At 37.6% G+C, this 25,895-nt stretch overlaps 1 protein-coding gene across 2 annotated transcripts in view; it reads right to left on the bottom strand.

Moving 5' to 3' along the window:
• Nucleotides 1–21,130: 21,130 nt before the first annotated feature.
• The window catches only part of nova2 (NOVA alternative splicing regulator 2), a 69,935-nt gene continuing 65,170 nt past the window's right edge, over nt 21,131–25,895 (bottom strand). For both annotated transcript variants that reach the window (XM_051128764.1, XM_051128765.1), the window contains one exon: nt 21,131–23,427. In XM_051128764.1, coding sequence (XP_050984721.1) covers nt 22,405–23,427 — 1,023 coding nt within the window. In that variant the 3' untranslated portion in view covers nt 21,131–22,404. The remainder of the gene's footprint in view (nt 23,428–25,895) is intronic.

The following is a 25,895-nucleotide window of genomic DNA, read 5'->3' as shown; positions in this document are numbered from 1 at the left end:
CACATGCAGGTAAAGCTCAAGATCCCGGAGTCCAATGGGAGCACATGAGGAATTTTACACAGGCGCTGCTTACATCTGCGTTGATCAGGTATTTAAAGAACGTTGTGCACCTGCTGCTGATAATCTCAATGAGAACTATATATATATATATATATATATATATATATACTCCAAACGCGTTCAAATATTCATTCTCAAACGTGCACCTGTTTCCAGCACCCACACTTTGCCATTTATTTCCTCAGTTTGAGTCACAGAAAGACAAGTGATTTGTCACCACCTGTGATTTTATCACAGAGGCGGGGACGGTAATCACGTCCGTGCAACTCGCTTGCCTTGTTTTTTATTTCCCATAAAAACTCATCAATAATATTTTTCCCCGCGATATGCCATAGGCGTTATGAGATGCTTGAACATTGCTGGGTGTCTGGTGAAGCAGATAAATAATTGAATGCAGTCTGAAGTTTGGAAGCAACGTGCCCAGACTGCAAAGCAAGGCGCGGGGTCCTATGCACCCTAAACTGATGCAAACGATAAGGTTGGGGGGGTGGGGGGCGGGGATGGGGGGGTAATGATTTTTTTTTTTTTTTTTTTTTTTTGGGCCAATCTCGTTTGTGCACACCCTCCCCCTTTTCACTGCAGCAATTCTTGTCTTTCTCCACTGTGGTGATCTCTCTCTCTCACTCATTCGCTCCCTCACTCTTCAGCGTGCTCCATGCGGCCTGCAGCATTTGGGGAGGGGGGTTGGGGGAGTTACCATAGCAACGCGGACTTGCCAAGGACTGCGTTCGGAATGGGGTTCGGCACACATCGATAGGTACCTTCCCCCAATTAGAGACTATAGGAGAAGCACCAGTGTCCACCAGAATGCACATTTTTTTAGTCACGTCAAGACGCGGTGGTCAATGTTTCTACTTGATAAATCCTGTTGAAGTGTTTGTTTGGGATGAATTACTGCACCAGAAACTTGTTTGCATACTAATGCGTTGACATGACTCACTCAAAGCAGTCGATTCCAAAATGTGTCATTGAGCCTCCTCTGCAGCAGCAAGGAATCCAGAGAGCTTTTCAATGCAGTTTCACCTCTCATTTACATTTCTGAAATATTTATTCATTGTGTGGTTGATTGTATTGATGAAGTCTGCAGGAATGCAGTTGGATTTGGCTTCTGCAAAGCATTAAAACCAAAATAAGTGTGATTCTGCTGTTGCAATGTGCACACCCAAATCAAGTCAGACATATGTTATAAAAGCAGCAGGTCTTTCAGCTGGTTGCCATGACGACCACAATGCCATTTTTCCCTCATTGTTTCCTTACCCACCTCTATGAACGGGTTCATATCACGAGAGCGCTCAGTGACTCGGTTTCTGTCGCTGACCAAGATGTGCTGCCTGAAATATTGTTTTATTTTTATTTAAATAAATAAGCAAAGCCCAGCCTTTCAAAACAACTTTTGGCTGGGATGATAAAGGCATGAGTGGAGATCGGCCAAATTCAACAGATGCCTGTGCTCATTGTGCCCTACAGATAAATATTTTATTTATGTTGTGTGCCTGTATGTTACGAAATATTATTGCATTTTAAAATAACAGTTTTCTATTTTAATATACTTTCAAATATAATTTATTTCTGTAATGCAAAGCTGAATTTTCGTCAGCCATCACTCTAGTCTTTTTAATATGCTGATTTTATTATTAATTTTGGAAAGCGTTGTGCTGCTTAATTTTGTTTTATTTATTTATTTATTTTTTGCAAACTGATTAATTTCAGGATTCTTTGATGAATTAAAGGTTAAAAAGAGCAGCATTTATTTAAAATATTTTCTAACAGTGTCTTTACTGTCACGTTTTATTAATTTAACACATCCGTGCTAAATAAAAGTATTAATTTACTGACCTCAAACTTTAAACAGCAGTGTATATTGTTACAAAAGATTTCTATTTTAAATAAATGCTGTTGTTTTTAACGTTTTATTCATCAAAGAATTCTGTAAGAAGTATCAAAAAATATCAAGCAGACAAAGCATTTTCAACATTAATATTAAATCAACATATGAGAATGATTTTTGAAGGATATTGTGACACTGAAGACTGGAGTAATGAGGCTGAAAATTCAGCTTTGCATCACAGGAATAAATTACATTTTAAAAGTATATTAAAATAGAAAACCACTATTTTAAATTGCAATAATATTTCACAATATTACATTTTTTTCCTGTATTTTTAATCAAATAAATGCAGCCTTGATGAGCAGAAAAGACTACTTTAAAAACATTTACAATCTTGCTATATATATATATATATATATATATATATGTGTGTGTGTGTGTGTGTATGTAAATGTAAATGTAAATTTTGCTGTTTTCGATCTACTGCTGCTGTATCATGGTTTTGTTTGTGTGGCAAATGTTTTGTGTGAAAATTAGGTTGTTGCTATTGTTGCATGGCTATACACTCAGCTTAGTTTAAATACAAAACAGAAAATCTGTTGAAAATCTGCCATTTTCTCTCTCTGCCCAAACGAAAGCCCAACAAGCCTTATTTTGTCTGAGGCCAGGGTTCATGGTGGCGACTGCATGACCCGTTAGGGTAGGCCGACACTGTCTCTGCCAGACATGCTGTGCTTCCATCTGTCCAAGGGTCACTTACTCCCCACCGGTGCCAAACGCACGCTTCCCTCTGCGTAGCTCTGACATCTTCTCCGTTTCTGCCTCTTTTTTTCATGGCTTGTTGAGATAAAAAGGGGAGTGCAGATGGAAACTGGGTCACTAGAGCTTTTTATAACCTCATGGAATTGTTGTTAGATTTAACCTTCAGGTGCTAGCTGCTGTTGCTAAAACTGTGGAAAAGCTGGGGGGGAGATGTTGGTAAAGTAGGCTAATTGGGAGCCGAGTCGAATTTGTGATTCAAATCAAATTGAGAGGGTTTCCCTTTTCGTGTACAGAATTGTTGCTTAGATGCACATCGTCACTGCTTAGGGAGTGCAGTTAGTTTGACTTTTTCTGTCATTCCTGAACAGTAAGATTGCATAGTGATTGCAAGGTGCATTAAGAAGTCTCTTCTGCATACCAAGCCTGCATTTATTTGATCCAAATTTCAACAAAAACAGTAACTGTTTTCTATTCAAATATATTTTAAAAAGTAATTTATTCCTGTGATCAAAGCTACATTTTCAGCATCATTACTGCAGTCTTTCAGAAATCATTCTAATATGCTGATTTGCTGTTCAAGAAACATTTATTATCAATATTTAAAACAGCTGAGTACATTTTTTTTAAGGATTTTTTGATGATTTTTTTGCTTTTGTAACATTATACACTATACCATTCAAAAGCTTTGAGTCAGTGTAATTTATTTTGGGGAAAGAAATTTTAGAAATTAATATTTTTATTTAGCAGGGATGCTTTAAATTGATCAAAAGTGATGATAAAGATTTAAAATGTTGCAAACGATTTCTATTTCAGATAAATGCTGGTCTTCTTAACATTCTATTGATCAAAGAAACCTGAAAAAATTCTATTCAGCTGTTTTCAACATAATAACATTAATAATAAATGTTTTGTGAGCAGCAATTCAGAATATTAGAATGATTTCTGAAGGATAATGTGACTGGAGTAATGATGCTAAAAAATTAGCTTTGAAATCACAGGAATAAATTACATTTTAAAATATAATCAAATAGAAAACAGTTATTTTAAATAATAAAAATATTTCAAAATTTGGCTGTTATTGCTGTACTTTGGATCAAATAAATGCAGACTTGGTGTGCAGAAGACACTTATTTAAAAAACATTCAAAATCTTACTGTTTGTGTATATCAGAGGTTGTGTTAACCGAAAATTCTCTGTCATTGACCGAATTTTTTTTTTTTATTTTTTTTTTTATCTGAAGGACTTTGACGGATTACACTGAGGGCAATCTATTGTAATTAGCTGTAATTCCCACTTCTGTCCAGTTGGTGGAGAGTGCGCTCCAGTGTGGCAGCAGAGCATGGGATACAAAACAAAAACGAAAAGGTGCACAGGCAAGTACCCAGTTTAAGATACAACGATCTATCACGCCACATTAAAGAACGCCAAAACGGTATTTATGGGTTGAATTTTCTAATGAAATGGACATAATTTGAAATCTGAAACTTTTTCATATCAAAAGTAACAAGGCACAAAGATTGCAATTTATTGAGTGGGAGGCGCACTATGTACTGTTCATTCATCAACTGAAAACAGCACAGACCAAATGATTGACTGATATTTAACAATCTATATTGTTTCATAACAATGAGAATCTATTAAAATCAAGAAGTATTTTAGTGTCCTTCGTTTGTGTGGTGTTGAAGATGAGCAGTGACATCATCTGTGTTAATCTGTTCTCTTCAAAATAAATGTATAAGCCTATATCGTCCTGTAGGTTCATGATTAAAAGTGAAAATGTAAACAAAAATAAAAGCAATTAAATGTGTTATTATTATTATTATTATTATTAAAATATGAAATAATTAATTAATATGACAGGTAATAATAGATTATTTGCTATTTATAATAGTATTATTATGGACAAAGTTAAAGTCTAACGCAACCTCTGGTGTGTATATATATATATATATATATATATATTACACTGATATATATACATATATATTACATATTTGGAATATATTTCCCAAAAGCAGGCTTATGATGTTTTTGTGAAAAGCAGCTCTGTATTGTGTGGATGGTGGCACTGCATGTCAGAATGTTACAGTATTTCAAAATAAAAACCTAGTCTAGAAAACTTTTTATTTCCTGCAAAACTCTTTATTTCCTGCAATTATTCGCCTTTTTGGCATGTTCATAACTTTAGAAAGCAAAAGACCAATTAGAAATAGCATTCGCAAACCCATTTTACTTCTGTGAGTGTGATATATTTCAGAATTAAACTGGATATTCAACAAGAAAAAAGAAATTTCAGAAACTTTTTCTGTCATAATGAACCTTTTGTGCAATGGAACGGATCCATGGATGTTAAAGTTTCTTCTTAGGATCATAGATGCCAATAGGAACCTTTATTTTCAAGAATGTAAGGCTGGAAGTGTACTTTGACACGTACTTGCATAAAGCCACTACTGATTATAAGCACTTGCGTATGATACTTTTGTTAGTTTTGTTCGGCAAGCTCTGATATTCCCGTCCGTTGGCTTTCCACAGCGTTTCTCTGGCACTCAAATCCATCGTAAAACCTATGACACACATACACACACACCAGATTCAAGGGCGCTCGTCTGCTTAACTCTGCGGCACAGAAACCTGGCGAATCGTTCCTCCTTTCAACTCACCATAAAATGTTCCTTCTATGGTCTTTCAAAGTGCTGTGGCGAGTTGCTTAGAAAGGTCACAAGATGTGTATTTCTTCCCCTTGGTTGAGTGAAAGAGATAAATGGCTCCCCCCGGCATTCGGCTTGTCTTCAGTGGGTGTTACCCTGCCAGTTGATGACTTCTGGAGGACAGGATTTGGGGAGGCGGGCTGTAGAGCAGCATGTCACCTCAGTGTCAAGGATATGGTTTATGTTTATTTAATGTGACTGTTTCAAGTAGGTGTTCGAGTTTAAGAGCTCAATGAGCTTTTAAGAAGCTGGAAGAAATTCAGTGCTGGAGCTTCATCAGGGAGTCTTGGCTAAATACTGTAGCCCTCTTACCAGAGACTTGAGTGTCCATGATGAGAGTTTATCATCTGAGGACATATTGTGCTCAGTCAGAAGGCTCTGACCAGTTTCTATGGTGATTAAAAAATAGCTTGCTGTGTTTATGATGTGTGCTGTTTGCATTTATGGCTTTGTAAATCTATTTTATTTCGGACTATTGGCAATGTTGGTTGTATATCCTGCAAATCACACTAAAATCCTGTATCAGTGTGTTCTTTTCAATAAACATTCAGTAAACAGATAAAGCGTGACATTGTGCCAGTAATGCAACCAAATGCAGTTGCAATATAATGACTGTTTTCACACAGATTAGGACAGACAGAACGTCCTTCCCCTTCATGCCACTGGTTGATTCTGTCAGGCTACGTGTTTGGCTAGTTAGCATGGACCAGTTAGCTTCTGCTGGATGCACACACTGCAGTCAAAAAGCTTTTGTTTTTTTATTGACTGCTCTTCAAAAGTAGTATTTAGTACAGTTCTCTCACGGTTGTCTCTGCAGTTTAAGCTGGAATTGACTGACATTCAGAAGTAACCATGTTTTCTCACTGTACATAATTTCTTTCATAAAATCGAATACAACTTTAATATAGCTTTATATATTAACATGCTTTATATATTATTTCTGAATATAAATACACTGCCAGTCATACGTTTTTGAACAGTAAGATTTTTTAAAGAAGTCTCTTCTGCTCATCAAGCCTGCCTTTATTTGATTCAAATTACAGGAAAAACAGTACAATTTTGAAATAGTTTTACTATTTAAAATAACTGTTTTCTATTTGAATATATTTTAAAATGTAATTTATTCCTGTGATTCAAAGCTGAATTTTTAGCATCATTACTCCATTCACATGATCTTTAAGAAATTGTTCTAAAATTCTGATTTGCTGTTCAAAAAAACATTTATTATTATTGTTGTTGAGTAAATTTTTTTTCAGGTTTCTTTGATGAATAGAAAGGTTAGATGAAGAGCATTTATCTAAAATAGAAATCTTTTGTAACATTATAAATTTCTTTATCATCATTTTTGATCAATTTAAAGCATCCTTGCTAAATAAAAGTATTCATTTCTCTCATTTCTTTCCAAAAAAAAAAAAAATACGGACTCCAAGCTTTTTAAAAAGCTTTTTATTTCACATAAATGCTGATCTTTGGATCTTTCTATTCATCAAAGAATCCTAAAATGTACTCTGCTGTTTCAAATACTGATAAAAATAATAATAAAAATGTTTCTTGAACAGCAAATCAGATATTAGGATGATTTTTTGAAGGATCACTGAAAACTGGAGTAATGAAGATAAAAATGTAGCTTTGATCACAGGAATAAATTATATTATAAAATATATTCAAATAGAAAGCAGTTATTCTAAATAGTAAAATATTTCAAAATTTTGCAGTTTTTGCTGTATTTTGGATTAAATAAATATATGCTTGGTGAGCAGAAGAGACTTTTTAAAAAAAAAAACAATAAAAAACTTTTGACTGGCAGTGTATAGAAATAAATTAGGGATGTCGTGATATACCGGTATCGACGATAATCGTGATATCTAAATAATGAAATATCATTATTGTGTTAATTTAGGTTGTTGCAATATACCAGTACTGGCGATATTTAAAAATGAATAGTACACATACAATAATATGACACACATTTATCTGGCGCCAGCGCCATTATGGAGCACTATACTCTTACGTGTGATTTGTTTCATTCATACTCGACACTGGAGAGCGCCCTTGCTCAGAAAGTCCACAGACGAGACTCATAAGAGTAACAGAACAAATGACTTTCAAGGAAATCCCTTAAGCTGTGTTCACACCAGGGGTTGGCGATGAGGTTGCTAGTGGGCGTTCTCACCACTGGTTGCTTTGACGGCGAATCAGGTTTCTTGCCGCTAAATACAAACATTTTTGAGGCAAAAGACTAAATAAAATATAAATATAAATTAAATCTGTACATGCAAACAAAAACGAATGAGAAGCAGAGCCTACTTTTTTTCATTGCGTATGTTTATCTACAGCTGAGAGGAGAACGATCAAATGAGCTCTACCGTCTTCTTTACTATTGGCTGTCGATCCCGAAAGTCGCTCTTCATTTGCATAAAGTTGAGGGATTCTGAACTTTGTCACGTCACTGGACACGCCCCATCCGGTCGGCAACGGTCGCTGTAGCTCGATGTCACTGGAAATCGCCAACTCTCCATTGAAATGAATTTGATCATGTCACTTTGTCGCTGCTTGTCGTGTGAACGGGGCTTTATATGGACAAAAGCATCGAGCTATTGCTGCTTTAGGGAACTAAATAAAGAGAGTAATGTTCTGTATGATGAAACAGCACAATTATAACAGGATATGGTTTATCTATGTTCTTCAAGCCATCTCAGGTAATTTCATATGGATAATCTATATTTATTTTGCAATGCTAATTGACAGCCTTTATAGCATGTACACACTGTAAAAATAAAAAAACACAATTTGTTGAGTCAGCTTAAAATAATTTGTTACCCTGCTGCCTTAAATTTTTAAATTCAGTCAACTAAAATAAGTTTATTCAACTTGAAATGTTAAGCTGTGCTAAGTAACAACTTAGATATTTGTGTTTGCTAAACTTAACAGATGAGCAAGTAACCCAGCTGCCTTAAAATCTGAAGTTGATTCAACTCATATCTAAGTTGTCACTTAGTATAATTTAACATTTCAAGTTAAATAAACTTTTTTTTTGAGTTGACTGAACTTAAAATTTTAAGGCAGGTTACAAATTATTTTAAGTTGACTCAACAAATTGTTTTTTACAGTGTAGAATACTATAAAATAAGAATCAGTTTTGAGAATCAATTTTAGAATTGATTGACGCTATCCACCTTTTTCTTCAAGGTGGAAATAAGCTTATGGGTGGGACTTAGCCGATTTAGGGAAATAACGAGAAAAATAACAAGGTGCAGTAAACTTAAAAACTGTTTGCACTACAAACCAGTGTGTTCATAAATAAGATAATACATTAAAATAATATGTTAAGACACTCCAATTTGCAGTTTCAAGCAGAAAAATAAGCTGCTTTGTACAGCTAAAAATAGCTGGAAGTGGATAAGACCGGGAAGCCAGACCCATAAAATTGACAAATCTCACTCTTACGGGACAAATAAAGTGGATAATGCAGGTTTGGAGTAAAAATATGTACTTATTCTCATAAATTGTCTTATTTTGACTCTTTGCTAAACTAAAAACACATTTTAGATTATTCTGTTTAATTGTGCCTTTTTTATGATCAAAAAAAGAGATTAATTTGACTGATAGTATGATTTATTATCTTTTGTCTTTTAAGATTTCTATATCATGTTATCAGTTATTATGAATTTGTTAACAGTCGTATACTGAAAAATCTGATATTGTAACAGCCCTAAAATACACGTGTATTTGTATGTGTTTTTATATAAAAAAAAATATGTCCATCTAGCCAGCTAGCTGTCATGCATTATGAATTTAATCTTGAAATGGGCTTTTGTATGTTTCCCCGTTTACTGGTTTTTACTTAGTTTTCTCCGCACATTGAAAACAGTGACGTACTTTACTTCATTAATCCTGGTTATTTTGTTTGGTTATGCACTTTGATATGTATTTCAGTTGACAGTTTTCTATCTAGCATGTTCCAGCAAGTCTTTTATCACAAAGACCCTCCTCCACAGACATGTAGATTTATCATTGCGTGCCGAGCGTCTCACACCGTCAACCTACACAGAAAGCGTGGAGAGATTTATACAAGAACTAAGACGTTTCTTATTTTATCTCGCGTCTTGGGAGCACAAATTGTTGTCTTCATTGTGCTCCAGTCATATCTGTGGCAAGCAGTGACCCAATTAAGCCCCTCAGAGGTGCGAAGTTGCAGTTGCGCAGACAGACTCTTACTTGTGCATTTATATCCCTCATTAGCCCAGCAGAGTTCATCAGCGCTAACGTACATCACCTTTCGAGATAGACTTCCATGTACAGCAGCAAAGCTAATTACAGATAGAAGCAAGAACTCATGGATAATTAGAAAAGAAATACACACTTGAAAGATAAGGAAAGCATGACCTATATAAGGTTGCGCTCTACTGTAAGAAAGGCTTAGGCCTCAGCAATATAAAAAACATATTTATTAAAGCATATGCTCATGAACAAAAAGAAAAGAAACAACAACTGCAGAAACGCAGAACATATCATATGTACCATAAAATTGATAAAAACAAATCACTGTACACGCTACAGTGCTTTAAAATCACAGCTTTGCATTGCAACTTTCTTAAGTTATTTCTTTATCTTATGTACATATACTCATAAAACACTGATGTTAAAAGTTACTCTTTATATTACGAACGAACTCTAGGATAATTTATCAGCTTCATTTGTTAGAAATATTACAACAGCAAGAAACAAGAGACCATACAAAACTATTACAATCATTTTCAGTGTTTCTGTGTTGACCGATGAAACCAGTTGAGTGAAATGCATCTGGGTGGATATTTTGGTCTGTCAAAAACAAAAGCAGGCGTTCCCACTTAAGAAAACGTTGTATGCTTTTAATAAAGAAAAGGGGGAGTTTAAAGATTAAATCTTGCCTTTTATGACTGAAGGATGAAGCCTGCTGTTTTCTTTCACAGTAAAGAGAAGCGTTTTCTTGCTACAGCGTAGTACAGTCGCTTTTTAAATTGCACTTTTTAAACAAACAATCATGTAACTGAGAAAAAATGTCTTATAAATGTAGATTAGTTAGTGATTTATCAGTTGTTTTTGTCAATTTTGTACTGTTTTGTCAAAATACAGTGTTGCAACATTCGAACAAATATATCAAAGCCATAAAAAGGTAGCTTATAAACATTATTGCTGATCAAAGGACAGATTATGGACCACCGACTGATTTGGTTTTGTCTTTGCAACAGTATTTATGGTCAGATTTGTACATTGAAGAAAATAGGGTGTATATATTATATATTTGCTTGATATATTCACATGTACACAAAGTAATCTAAAGACGAAGTGATTTTTTTTACTGCTGACTTTCGTTTTATAGTCTTCCTTTGGGCCAGGTTTCACCTCGCTTTGATGTGACAGCTACTCTCTGTATCAGTACAAGCCTTCATGTATTCGAGACGCACTAGCTTTAAATCGATTCGACTGCGCCGCACTGACTGAACCTGTATCCTAGCTGTTTTTAAAAAGAGTCAGCCTTATTAAAAGTACAGATTTCATGCTGAATTCATGCTGTTCACTTCAGCACCACCGCACACACAGAGACCTGTTGTGAAGCTGGAGAAACTAGAGGGACAGCGCTGTTCGTTTAAAACTGCGACTCATGCATTCCTGAGGCCTGTTTGCAGCCAGAAAGCTGTTGCTTAACTGCAAATCAAAATGATTTACTCTTACACTTTTAGTAGTGACAGATGTTGTCAATTTTTTTAGTCTTCAACTTTTTTTCTGCACGTTATTGCAGATTAGAACGATGCATCTGTAAAAGGGTGGTACTTTAGTAATTTTACATACAAATCTATAAATTAATGTACAGTGGCCCCAAAAAGTGTAAGCCCAGTTAAAGATGATGAAAAATGTCAAATACTCAAGCTAATCACTTCACAAAACTTATGTTAAAAATCTTTTATAATATATGAAATATAAAAGTAATATAATGGTTCTATGTGTACAATTTTATAATAATTATAATATTATTTATATTTAGAATATAAACATATACAAGATTGGTATGAAGTCATTGTAGTAGGTAAGAAAACACCTAACAAAACCAGGCCTATATATATATATATATATATATTCATGTGAAAACTTGTAAAGATGAAAAATGGCAAACTAAATATTCTACAACACTACACAAAACTTAATGAATATATATATAACTATATATAACTATATATAAACAATATATTTATATTATTAAATGTATATATAGAATATGTGTATGTGTACATGTGTATATATATATTAAATATCAAACCAAATCAAGAAAAAAACATACAAAAATACAAATTTTGCATTACTTTAAATAGAAATCAATTATTTTAAAAATTAAACTTTCAAACTATAAATATATATCTAAACTATATATATATATATATATATATATATAACAAAACTTAAATAAATACATAAATATAAATGAATTAAAAAAGTAAACTTTTAAACTATACAAAGAGATCAACTTAAAAATTGTAAACAGTATGTATATATATATATGTAACTATAATATATATATAAAAATTATTTAAATAAATAAAAAATAGTTTACACGAAAAAATATGTATGTATGTATATATATATATGTATGTATATATGTATTTATATATATATATATATATATATATGAAATTAAAATAGTTTCAAACTAATATATATATATATATATATATATATTTATTATTATTATTATATATATGTGTGTGTGTATATATGTAACTAATGTAATATGTAATGAAATTCATACATTTTATGTTTTTAAATGTTTTTTTAAATGCTTTTTTTTTTTCACTTTTTAGGGCCACTGTAACTAATCTGACTTAAAAAGGAGTGACAGATAGCATTCAAGAAATTCACATACAGTATTCAAGCGAAATGCAAAAAGACAGTCCGTCTTAATAAAAACAGCCGAGAGTGGCCGGCGCGATCTCAGGACCGAGTACTGCACGTTCTCCCTTGAAAAGTGCTGGACTAAGGACTGGAGATCTTTGCACATGTTCCACAGGTCTGCTTTCCAACTCTAGGGATTTATGAGGGCTGAGAGCATATTCTTGTCTGCTTCTTGCTCTCTCTCTTACTCCTTTTACGCCCCTTTCAAGGAGGCAGAGCAGAAACAGTTAGGCTTGCTTTCTGGAACAGCTGGGCCGAAACGAGGAAAAAAGCCTGTTGGGTTTGAGGTGAGGGGAAGCAACCGAGCCGGAGCGGTGGGGGAAAATCAATCATGGCCTAGGGCTGGTAAAGGTGCACAATTAGCGAGATTGGATACATTTGAAATGATGGAGCTTCGGCTACACCAGCTCACCATTCCCAGTGGAGACAGAGAGAGGGAGTGATGATTCCACTTGAAAGACCTAATTATTCATCATGACAGTTTCCATGTTTAAAAAGAAGCTCGGAGCTTTGGGCCGAGTTATGGATGCAGATATAGATATCACAGGATCGTGGCTAGATTGTGAAATCGCTACGTATGCACAGCGTCAGAAACACTCCTACATTTGATTTTTACCAGAGCGACTCGGCTTATCCATCCGAGACATCTAGAAGCTGCCTGTTCAAATCCCTCAGCGTGCACCAAATTATTGCAAAACTGTGTTTAAAAGACCAGCACTAAAAAAATAAGTCGAGCTGAACACTTGTTTTGTCTGAACACTGGAGATACTTCTTTAGTTTATGGTTGGTTTGGTGAGACAGGTTTTAGATCATGCGGTGAATGTTAATTTCCCTGGGGTCTCCACCACAGATCAATGTGCTGGAAGCCAACATGAAGACCGGTCAACTGCTCTTGACCGATGGCTATATTGGGATTTTCCACGGTGCTTTTAGCTGGTGTTGGCTTTGGAGACATGTTGGGAAGGTGAAGGTGGCTTTTGCAGGTTGGATGAATTAGTGCACAGAAAAAGTGGGTGGATGGCAATGATCAAGAGACTTTATCATGTTTTTGAACTCGTCTTAAATTGACTTTATCCTGAAACCACATGCATTAAAGGAGCAATTCACTTCCAGGACAAATATTTACTGATAATTTACTCACTCCCTTGTCATCCAAGATGTTCATGTCTTTCTTTCCTTAGTCGATAAGAAATTATGTTTCTTGAGGGAAAACATTTCAGGATTTCTCTCCATATAGTGAACTTCAATGGTGCCCCCAAGTTTGAACTTCCAAAATGCAGCTTCAAATGGCTCTAAACAATCTTATAATCAGTCTTATCTAGCGAAACAACTTTAAGTTTATATACTTTTTAACCTCAAATGCACATCTTGTCTGGCTTTGCGTGAGCTCTGTGTACACTGTAAAAAATAAAAAACACAATTTGTTGAGTCAGCTTAAAATAATTTGTTACCCTGCTGCCTTAAAAATTTAAGTTCAGTCAACTAAGTTTATTCACCTTGAAATGTTAAGTTGTACTGAGTAACAACTTGGATATTTGTGTTTGCTAAACTTAACAGATGGGTAAGTAACCCAGCTGCCTTAAAATTTTAAGTTGATTCAACTCAAATATCTAAGTGGTCACTTAGTATAATTTAACATTTCAAGTTGAATAAACGTTTTTTTGAGTTGACTGAACTTAAAATTTTAAGGCAGCCAGGTTACAAATTATTTTAAGTTGACTCAACAAATTGTTTTTTACAGTGTAGGGTATGTCGAAAAACTCCCATCTCATTTTCTTCTCCAACGTCAAAATCGTCCTGCATCGCTGCAGAAGTACCAACCCAGTGTTTACAAAGTGAACATGCAAAGAAGATCAAAGGTCCTTTACAAAAAAAGCTAAAACAGCTTTTTTTTTAAATCGTTTCGCTAGGTAAGACCGTTCTTTCTTGGCTGGGATCATTTCTTGGCTGCATTTTAAAATGCATTTTGGAAGTTCACCCAAATGTTTTCCTCAAAAAACATAATGTCTTTGAAACTAAAGAAAGAAAGACATGAACATCTTGGATGACAATGGGGTGAGTACATTATTTGCTCTGGAAGTGAACTTCTCCTTTAAGAGCAAAAACGAGCATGTGATGGCAAATTACATTGTGTTACATCACACACGCTGCATTTGCATATCAGTCACACTCCCATACGAATACAGTTTTTTTTCAAGCTGATGCACTATTTAAAATCTTACTAGTTTTATTTAAATATTTAAAACATCTATGTAATGGATTTCATGTTCATAAAGGTGAGTATAAAAACAAAACTCATACTTTCCCCCCTCATGTAACTTACCTCATGACTTTACAGTCGGTGTTGTAAGTGGCCCTTCAAACTCTACCCACGTGTCCCTGATACTTCCAGTACATCCTTTATTTTCACTGTCACCATATACAAATATGAACAAATTCTATACAGTAACGCAATCACATGTTGTTGTTGTTTTTTTTTTTTTCTTTTCGGACCGCAGTCCGGTACCGTCTCCAAGATACGTGAGATGAACACTGACATCAATGTAGTTTATTATTAGCAACTAAACGTAGCTCTAACTTGACACTGTACCAGCCATTCTGACATTTAAAAAAACGTAATTCATTGCAAAAAAGAGGAACATGCAATGTTTCCAAAATGCACACATATTTAAAATGACGTAATTATTAAAGAATTGTCTTTGAACTCCTACACATTCTTTCAACAGCGTTGGTCTCGTTAAGTTGTAAACATTACAGCGTTTCGCTTGCTCCTTTAATTGGGTGCATATCATTCTGTTGATCTTGTTGTCGTTTTTTTTTTTTCTTGAAGAAGACTCGATAAGCAATCATACATGGTAAATTGTCTTTGGGCTCCTTAAAAAGCTTGAGGGAGAGCTGGGTTGCGGTTCTGTGAGTTCACAGAGTAAGGTAGATTACGTAAACACCCTGAGAGTCACTGAGAGTAGTTTTTTTTTTTTTTTTTTTCTTTTTTTCTTTTACATTTTTTTTTATTGTTAATGATTTAATAATTTGGGCCTGGCCCCGGCAGCCGGTATAAGGGATGGTGGCGGATCATGAGCGGAGGGCGGGTTGACTGGCAACCGCCTCCTCTGCAGGCATGAGAACAGAGTTAATGTGGGTCTGGTCGAGTAGTATGTTATCGATGGAGAACATCACATGGCGTGGGAGGTGCGTGGCGAGGGAATGGCTCGTAAGGGGGGGAGGGTAAAGGTAGTGGTGGAAAGTGGTTGGCAAACGGAGGAGGGGGAGTTATGGACGATCAAAAATCAACTAGGCTTACATGATGAGCTATAACATCAGCAGGTTCCATTGGTAAATGGAGACCCGGCAGATTTTAGCTTTAGGTGGACAGAAGACATAACACCCACCCGGCCAAGCCTCTCACAAGCGGTCGCATTCATTCATTCGTTCATTCGCTCGCACGCACGCATCAGTCACGCAGCATGGCCCCTCCCCCAAGACCGAGCACATGGTTTCAGGCACGAACTTGCAATGTGTTATTTGATGAAACTGAGTGTAGTGGGAGGTGAAGAATAAGACAACAGAAGACAGGTGATGGTAAAATGAACATTTATAATGACTGCTGTTGCTGTCGGAAAATAATAACCCTTAAATAAAAAAGAAAAAGAGGAAAAGAAAAAAGGAACGACTTAATAGATATTAGCACTAAATTGCTGACTTCACTGGTAATCCACAAGTCAAGAAACACAACTCACTATTTTTTGTACAAACACAATGCTACAGTTACATTAAATATTTAATACTTTTTTAAGTCAGTTAATGGATGATGTTAAAAGAAACCACTAAAATACTAAAAACAAAACAGTAATTCATCTTTCCAGTCATTCCCTTTTGTCTAGTTTCTTGATGCCATTTATTAATAGTGTATAGTAGTTTGAAAATAAATAAGCTCATGAAGGGTTATCAGAAAACAAAGCTGGCAGCATAGAAACATTAGATGTGGAGCTCAAGCATGGTTGAGACGCATGGAAATGATCGTTCGGCATCACAGAGAAACATTTTTCGTCTCGTGAACAGATGCTGCAATGGTCAAGACATCTAATCGACACGTATCACATTTTACACTCGACACGTCTGATATGTACAATGAGATTAGCAACTACCATCAGTTCAAGTATGAAACCTACACTAATCTTAGTCTACCTTAGCGGGTTAGTAGTGATTATGCATCGTTTGGAGGGGCCGGATCCGGATTTTGACCACCTGACGGTCTCGCAAGTACTTAATCGTTCTTTCCCGGAGGTGCTTTAGTTTGGGAGCACTCCACAAAAGCGATTTTATGCTGCCAGCCCCATTACGTTGAACACGTTTCTGGTTACAGTTCAACCAAATCTGACAGATATTTACAATGAGAGAAAATAATGAAATTGTGGAGGAAACAGTTTGGATCTTATTGATTTTTTTTTTTTTTTCTTTTTTCTTTCTTTTCTTTTGCGTGTGTCTTTGTTTTTATTGTTATTATTTTTTCGTCCCCAATGATGACTTAAAAAAAGAGAAATAAATCCAATCATCTCAACTAGAATTGCACAGTCTCAAAAAGGTTTGGAGATGGAATGGAGATTTTAAGTCCAAACAGTTGATGAACATAGAAGGGGAGGAAGAAGGTCAATAAAGTTCATGAGGGGTGAGAAGTTCAAAGTTCAGAAGACAGAAGATGGCTGCACGGCTGACGTTTACGCACTCCTCAGCTTTTTTTTTTTGAGCACGTGTTTATACGCTAAGGGAACAAAAAGAAACCTGCCGTTAAAATGGATTTTTTTTTCTTTGCTTGCGCTTAATGTTTTCCATCGAGAAAACCAAATGGAGAGACTCGGGGAGTGAGGAGAGTGACAGTGCCCCCCAACATTATGGCACACAATCAGTGATGTCCTGGAGGTTGAAGAGATGACAGAATTAGGAAAAGCAGTTTATGAGAGGTAGCCAGCCGTGTTTTTACCGTGTTAATCCAGGTCTTGCTTTTACTGCTCGCTTTTTGGGTAATGTTGAGGCGTCATGACTGACATCATGTTATGGAGAAACATGCTGGCTTCATGGGTGCGTCCAATGGATGTCCAACATACAAGAGAACTCAAAAAGTTTGGAATGGTACTGTTTTTGTTTGGCACTCAGGAGAAAGTCTGGGAGGGTGTGAGGGGGAGGTCGGCAGAAGAGTGGGGAGTGGTTGGAAAAAAGGGGAGCAGTGAAAGTGCAAAAGGGAGAAAAAGGGAGAGTAAACAGGATACATATGAATGACATTTTTGTTATACTTGGTCTAGGTTAGAGAGTGTCGTACAAATAAAAACAGGAAAATAAAAAAGAGAACAGAACAGTGATATGACAAATGTATTCTAACATTGCTGGTGCTTCAATGGGTACGAGCTCAAGAGTGACCCCGGCTTGTCGTCTTCTGATGGCGTGGGGTGGGGGGGGTGTTGGACTGGGGGGGCGTGTGGGGTTTAGGAAGAGCGACGCTCTCTAGCCGTGCGCCCACATAAAAGCAATGACCTTCTCGACATCAGCTAAACCATAAGTTTGCATTCACAACTGCGCCGCACAAAAACATAGCAACCATGACAAAGCACAGTGCAATTTGAACGTCTCAGCATGGAGGAAAAAAAAAAAAACGATATTCACGATATCAGACATGCCCTTTTTGGCACTTCTTAGCATTAATAAAAAACACTGTCAAAATAACGAGTTCTGTAAAAACTATTTCAGCTTCCTTCAGGCCAATCCTTTCTCACGCAAACAGTAGCGCCGCATCGGTGCGTTATGACGTCATCGGGAAGCCCCGCCCCTTTACGTTACTCGTGGAGGTCTGAGGTAAAGGATCTGGGGTGGCGTGAAGCGTAAGAGAAGCGTAAAGTGCATATTCTCGCGAGAATGGGTCAAGCTTCATGTGCAGTAATGGCAGAACAAGCTAAAGAACAGAAGCCTAATGATGTTAGTACTGACACAGCAAACACAAGCCCTAAAATCATGATCGAAGAGTGATATGCAAACTTATGTAGTGTGGTGAATACATTCACGGCCATGTTGTTAAATTAACCCTCCGTTACCCAACTTTTTCCAGTTGTCACAAAACGAAGTCTGTACAAAATGAGTGCTGAGTATGACCATGACTATGAATGGTTTTGGTTTCTGTGGCCTAGTTTTCATGGACGACAAAAACCTTGGTCTTAGCAAAACTAAAAAGGTAAAAATGTGAAAATTTTAATAGCTCGAACTGTTGTCGTTGCCATGCAAAGATTTGTCCTCAAAATGAATGCACATTGCCTAATTGTTTTTTTTTTTCTTCATTTTTTTTTTTTTTGTTTAAATCCACGCTTCACTTGGTATCATGCAATATCGACGTGCAAAAAAGATAACATCTATCTTCACAAAATACATTTTCAGAACTATAAAAGGCTGACTTAAGAATGCTGATAACTTATAAAACTTTAACCATGCTAAGCTAACTCGGCAGTCTTCTAGCCCCAGGGGATGTGTGTTAACGGCCACATGGCACCCTGCTTTTGTTTGGCCTACGAGATGAATCCCACCCTTCTTTTTTTAAACAAGGACTAGTTAGTTTAAGGGGGCAGAAAACTCTCAACCTTATAGTCCTAACGTCTATTTTTTGCTTCTCTAGTCCCCCCCGCTATATCTTAACTGTGGCTTGTTTGGCACTTTTCACATTTTTTTTCTCTTTTTAAATTACAAAAGTATGTCTGCTCTTAACTAATGGTGTTTAAATCACATTTAAGATCTATTTTGGCACAGGTTTATTTAATCCATTGATATAGCAATTATTATCAATGTAGCATTTAGTTACACCTCTTACAACTACCACATCCTGCTAAATGACTGACCAGATATGTTTTTAATCTTAAATTTTAGTACATCACTTATTCAATAGCAGCATCTTCACAACTTAAAAAATAGTATATGCAAATCTACTCAACATCTAGGTAAATCCAAAGCTCCTACACAGACAGAATAAAAGGACAAGACATGACGACATGCTACTACGTATATTGCTTTCAGTACTCATCACATTTGATCTATTTTCCCAGTTACTAACAAAAAAAAGAACAAAACAGAGACCCCCCTCCCATATGTACTTTTAGTACTGAATACAAAAACAACAAAACAGAAAGCTGCTCCTTGACACTATGTTGGCACCTTTTTATAGTTTTCACATTGAATTGTCACAGTAATATCTTGCTTTTTATGTGTCTTGAATCAAAGAAAAACTAAATTTTCTGGGGGATCTACCGAGACTCGTTCAAGCTCTGAAGTGTCCGATGAAGTACTGCATCATGGGTAAAACCGAACGCACAGATGCACTCTAAAATGCGGAGGCGCTCGATTGCCATCGCTTCCTCGTCTTGATCTCCAAATTTGACCTATTACGTCCTATTGTTTGAAAATTGCACCTTGCGACTACCTTACAGTAGAGTACCTGGAGTCATTCTGCTTGTTAGACCACCTCACCTTGGGCACAACTGCTAGACACATTCATATCTATCATCTTTACACGCATATATACACACACATGCACACCATACAAACACATGGATGGCTCGTAGTCCCTTTTTGAAGGTGTGATGTGCGCGATCGTGATCTACTGCAAGCTTCTAGTTCTACTCTGTAGGCGCATCTTCCCTTTCGTGTCGCCGTTGTTTCGTGAAAGGGCAAGCAGACATGCACTGTTACACCAGACATCGCCACCCATGGAGAGATGTGAGAGAAAAGGGGATCTCTGGGTTGATGTGTCAGAATGGGGGTGCACGAAGGTAAAAGGGGGTGTTGAGAAGAGGTGAGGGGAGGTGATGGTTTTTAGATGAGAATAAAGAAGCCTCCTTACCAATCGGTTCAGATTTACTCTCCCTGGTGCTCCAATAGCAAAGGAGAGGAAAGAATCATAACTTTAGTCACAACTTTGTTGGTCTAATTCTTCTTTGGGAAATGCGATAGGAGCAGTTTGGTATTTTTAAGCTTGTTCCAGCCAGTAAAGAATCAAGTTGTTAGACACAATAGTTTAAGCGTACAGAATATACCATCCTCTGCCCCTTCACGATAAATACACACGGTCAGCTGGCGGGTAGTTAGTGCACACTTGGAAAGTTAAGGTTGGATACTGCAACATGATGCCCAGAAACTGGTCTGAAGAGTCTGACCTCAACCTAACAAACCATCCAGGCTTCCTTTCCGCCCTACGGTAAGCGATACCTTGACTCCGTGGAGGTTGTTATAAATATGAGACGTTCCACATGAGTACATTCCATCATGGTGATGCATCGATGCGATAACGATATAGAAACCCTGACTTTTTTTTTGGCCTTCCATCACGGCCTCCACACTTCACAGTGCATTAAGACGAAATTCAGTGTACTCAGATTCAAAACAAAAAGGAAATAGGACCTTATTAGCAGCACGTACGTCGCACATGGATAGTTCGGATCTGCACAGGACGATCTTCGCATGGGCATCCCGCTCTAGAATTCGTTTTACTGGTGACTCGGGTTACTTCCATGTTACCGAGCAGCCTGTGCAGATCCGAATTTGTTCGTAGTCGTTCAGTAGTATGTGTTCTTGAAACGCCTCAGAGCTCTGAGGGCCAATTTCTGATTTGATATGGAATATCTACGCAAATTTTCCAGCAGATTTGCACAGGTATTCGACTGCAGCGGCTCAAAGTGCACAATCTCTCACGCTGCAGAGAGGGGCAGCGTAGAGTCAAGACGGGGATATGTTTCGGGATTGGCTTTCGTATAAAGTCGTATTCTGATACACTCCCTTGGACTTGTGCAAAGACCTACATTCTCGTTCAGTAGATATGTGAATAAATTGTCTAGTCCCACTGTGATTTCAAGTCTGCGTATGTTTAGTTGCATTTTCAGCATTTAAATCTGGTAATAGTTTGCTGAGGGTGTGTGTGTGTGTGTGTGTTTTGTATTAATATCACTGTACAGTACATCTGCCCCTATTCTCTTTGTTGGTGCCGACGGTGCAGTTATCACTGGACGTTAAATAAGACATATATTACATGGACACACGATTCAATCTACTTAAATAAAAAACTAAATCCAAAATATTGTCTTTACATTCATGTCAACCTGAATTCACAGATTAAGAAAAACAAAAAGGAAATACCTCAGTCCTTATGGGTGAAATCATATTAATAAATAACGTTGATGGTGATGATAATTTGTAATAATAATAATAATAATAGTAGTAGTAATAATAATAATGATAATAATAGTATTTGTATAAACACCAGACCTCGAATCCCATAGAGAAATGCCACACAATTTCTAGGAGCTCTGGTACGAAAGATTCAGGTGCGTTTTGCGTCCTGGCCTATGTCCGCAACATGATCTACAAGCTTCCCTTATGCTAACAACATCTGTAGTGGCATGCACCTGGTCCGACTGGAACCACAGGTCAATGTCTAGTGGCGCTGAGAGACCCTGCAGCAGCCTCGCATCCCCTGCCCTATCCTGCCCTGCGCAGGGCAGGGTCGGGCCGGCTGGGATTGGGAGGGCTGGGGCGAGGGGGGCTGGGGTGGGGTATGGGGTATCACAGACTGGGGGGGATATATATATATATATAATCAGTCTCAGGCCCTCTTAAAGAGAAGGCATGGGAGTTAAACTAAGGACTAAAAAATTAAAAAACAAAAATCTTGTCAGCTAGGAGGGGATGGGGGTGGGGAAAGGGCCGATTCCTGGGATTGCTCCACCCCATTGTCCCCCATCCGACCACCTTGCCCACCTGCTGGGAACTGCAGCGCGGCAGCATGCCAGGTTGAAATGCCATTCACTGCTGTCCAGAAAAATGCACAAATAAAAAAACAAAAACAATAAAACAAAAGAAAAAAAAACAATAAAAATCCCGAACTTAAGGATTAAACCCATATTTACATTTTACACATTTTTCTTTTTCAAATTTTCCACTTTGAGAGGAATTTTTTTCCGTTTTCTTTTTTTTAATACTGAGATTTTTCCCCACAAAGAATGTGGCTGATTTTCGTCGATATTCGCGCCCTCCATCTTTCTCTGTATCTTCCCCATCCCCCACTCTTTTTCTCTCCTTTTTTCATACTCCCTGTTTTTAGCCCACCTTCTGCGGATTGGTGGCCCTCACACCCTGCTCGTATGTGATTCGCTGGCTGATAAGATATTGGGCTGCCTGTGTGGCGGCTGGCGATCCGGTAATGGTAACTTTACGGTTTCTGGTGCCAGGAACAAACTCTCCCTTTTTGGAGATCTGAATGCGGGCTCCCGTCAGTTCTTGGTACTCCACAAGCGTTTTGCCTCCCTTGCCCAAAATGGCGCCCACCAAGTTCTCCGGAACAGCAATCTCCACCACATCTTTGGCCCCCTCAGTTAGCTTCTCGGTGGCCAGGAGGGAGCTCGCCACCAGCGGGGAAGCGGCGCTCAGGTAGCCATTGGTGGCTCCGGTGGCAGCGGCGAGCGAGCCTAGCGTGAAGCCTCCAAGGCTGGTCGCCGGGTGGCCGGAGCTGGTGGATGCGTCGTTGGCGTAGGAGGCTAGCAGGTTGGCAGCCGCGGCTGCGGCGGGGTTAGCGCTTGCGGCCACCGCGGCGAGGACTCCTGAGGCAGCCGCAGGGTTGAGCCCTAGGCCCAGGGAGTTGGTATTGTATCCGTAGCTGGCTAACGTGTTCAGCGCAGACGTGATAGCCAGCAGGTCGTTCCCTGAGAAGCTGGACATGGTGGTGGGGAAAGCACCCACTCCAGCCAGGCTGGCTTGCCCCAGGAGACTGGAGGCCGTGGCCGCCGCCGCGGCGGCAGCAGCCGGCATCACCTCCGCTGAGTTGGCGTATGGGGAACCGGTGGGGTTGGAGTTGGCCACGGGACCGGAGATGTTGGAGTAGCTGATGTTCAGACAGCTGCTGCTCTGTGGGTCCTCCTGGATCTTCTGCACGATGATCTCCACCGCCTTGCGGTTCTGCTCGGGCTCCCCACTGATGGTGACGACACGCTCCTGCAGGTTGATTCCTTCGGGTTTCTGTGAGAGCTGGACCCAGGCGCCGGACTGCTCCATGACTGCCTTCACCGTGGCTCCACCCTTGCCGATGATTAGCCCTGCCGTGCTGTTGGGCACTATGAGCTTGGCCTGGAGAGAACATAAGGAAAGAGGCTGGTGTCAGTTAATGAGTCACTCTCCAGCACTAGTTTAGCATGCAACATTTCTCAGTTTTGGGATTTAAAAGTAGCAAGCATGGTTTTTATCCACTGGGAGCCCATTAGTAGCAGCAGAGCCCCAATGTCTTTGAACACAAACAACTATTTTTGCGGCAACTGCACCCCTATGTATTAAAAACCAAAGCTTGGACTTTTTACAGCAATTACTTTGTTTCAAGTTGCCTTTTCATCAATTGCCATATCATTAAACCACAAATCATGTTACATCTAACAGATGAGTTTAATCTAGTCATTTAGTGGAACAGTGGCACAGTGTTCTCACGGAGTAAGTTTTAGAGAATGTCTGTGAAAAACAATTTTCTCATTGATAGAGGGGGAGAAAGTGTAAACAGTGGTTACCATGGTTTCTTCTCTAACTTAGAAAGCCTTGCTCCTCTGATCAAGCAGTGACTCATGCTGGTACTTTTTTACCAAATCTTCAAACAGAACATACTGGTCTTGTCAAAATGTTGCTAAAAGCATTGTTGCTAAATGTGTTCATTAAGATTATCTGGGATTTCTTTGCTAAAAGCATATTACTTCAACATTCGGAAAGGGTGGATGAACTATTTTTAATGAAGTTCCAGACTGTGTCAGTAAGAACTCAGTCTTTGTTTACTTCATTTTACCTCTGATTCGTTTACAATTACCCATGGCGTCAGCAACACAATGCTCACTTCCTTATCTCAGGGAACCAAGGTTACGCCAGTAGCTAGACAGAGTTTGACGTGGGATTTTCAAAAAGATTAAAACTAAAAGGCGATGTTATGCCGCCTATATTGGATCCGACAGTGATGTCGCAACAAGTGTGAGTAACGGTTTTCATTATGTGGTATGTGGCCACTATTGCTTTGTCTCTTCTTACAGATCATTTGATATGTACTGAGTTATTTATGTGTTTAATGAGGAATGAATGTATGTTGTTAGCCGATCATAGCAGTGGGCGTTTACTTTCGAGTCTACAATCTGCCATGCCTATTTAAACAGAGCGTTCTGCTGAGGGGGGATAAATACAGGACAGAAAATAGCCTATTCTAAATTGTTTTTTAAGAAATCTTGATAACATTTTAAGTGGACCTCAAATAACAGTACAAAATAAAAAACAAAGGCAGTTCATGACCCCTTTAACGGGAAAGTCAGATGCCCATTTTCCACAACTTGATATGATTCTTTAGGGTCTTCATGAAATGTCTGCAACATACTCTGGTTAAAATTCCCCAATGTTGTGTAAAACAACTTCTATTTTACTACATCAGAAATGGCTCTGTTCACAGCGACCCATTTCAGTGCATGTCTCTTTAAATGATAATGAGCTACTGCTCACTTCACCCCCTCTTTTCTGTTTTTTGTTTATTCGGTGGCGCGTTACCATCAAAAACAAAATTAATCCACTGTGTCCTCAGTGGCTCTGATGTCAGAAGAAAATGATGTTCACTTTTACATCCAAAAACAAAACACCTGCATTGCTTAAAAGACACTGTAGTCGCTACAGGTGCTCAAGTGCAAAGACAATGGCGGACAGCATACAACTGGCTGAGGATGGAAAAATTTAGAATTCAGAAATATGTTAATACGGGAAAGTCAGCCAGCAGTCATGGGCGGGGCTTGAGCAATATGATGTCATACTGCTCAGAAAATCAAAACAGCTTGATAATTGAGACTGTTTAGGTTTTTCGGGCATTTGAAAGGAAGGACTGAATGTATTTTTTTTTATCATTGTAGGATGGTTGTAGGGTCCATACACTGCTAAGGCACATTTATATGCAAACACCATGTAAAAGTGATTTTTTGCATCCGATGCCCCCTTTAAGTTAAAAGTTATGTGAATGTGGAAGGGGAACTCTGTATTTTAGGTGCTGTAACTGGTCACCATTTTGAACTTGTAAATATTAAAATAATAAGTAATAAATAATTTTATTTCTAGAATTTATCAAATTATTACAGTTGTGTCACATTAAAAGAATGTAATATAAATCACATTAAAATACAACAGCACATTGTTGACTAAAACCATTAAAAACATTTTTGCTAATTTAAATTTATACATATTTGATAAACTTAAACTTAAATCAAAATTTAAAAAAATGTTGCCTTGGCAATTAATTAAACATAAGTTGGAGTGCTAAAATTATTAAAAAATAAAAATTAAAGCCATAAAAAATATTGGAAAAAAACTAATAAAAATCCCAAAACTACATGACAAAATGACTAAAAATGAAACTGAAAAATGACTAAAAATATAAAAGTAAAAGCTAATTGACAAAAAAAATATAATATAAATACTATAACAGTGTATAAATAATACTAAAATGACACTGGATTCTCTAAGATACTAAACACAGCAAAGAAGAATAAAAAAGCAAATAAGAGATAGAAAGCAGAAAACAAAAAATATGATTA

This window comes from Labeo rohita, chromosome 15 (genome assembly GCF_022985175.1).
Source record: "Labeo rohita strain BAU-BD-2019 chromosome 15, IGBB_LRoh.1.0, whole genome shotgun sequence".
In the NCBI taxonomy this organism is placed as follows: Eukaryota; Metazoa; Chordata; class Actinopteri; order Cypriniformes; family Cyprinidae; genus Labeo; species Labeo rohita.
Note: the sequence above shows the minus strand (reverse complement) of the source record. Positions and strands in the feature narration are given on the sequence as shown.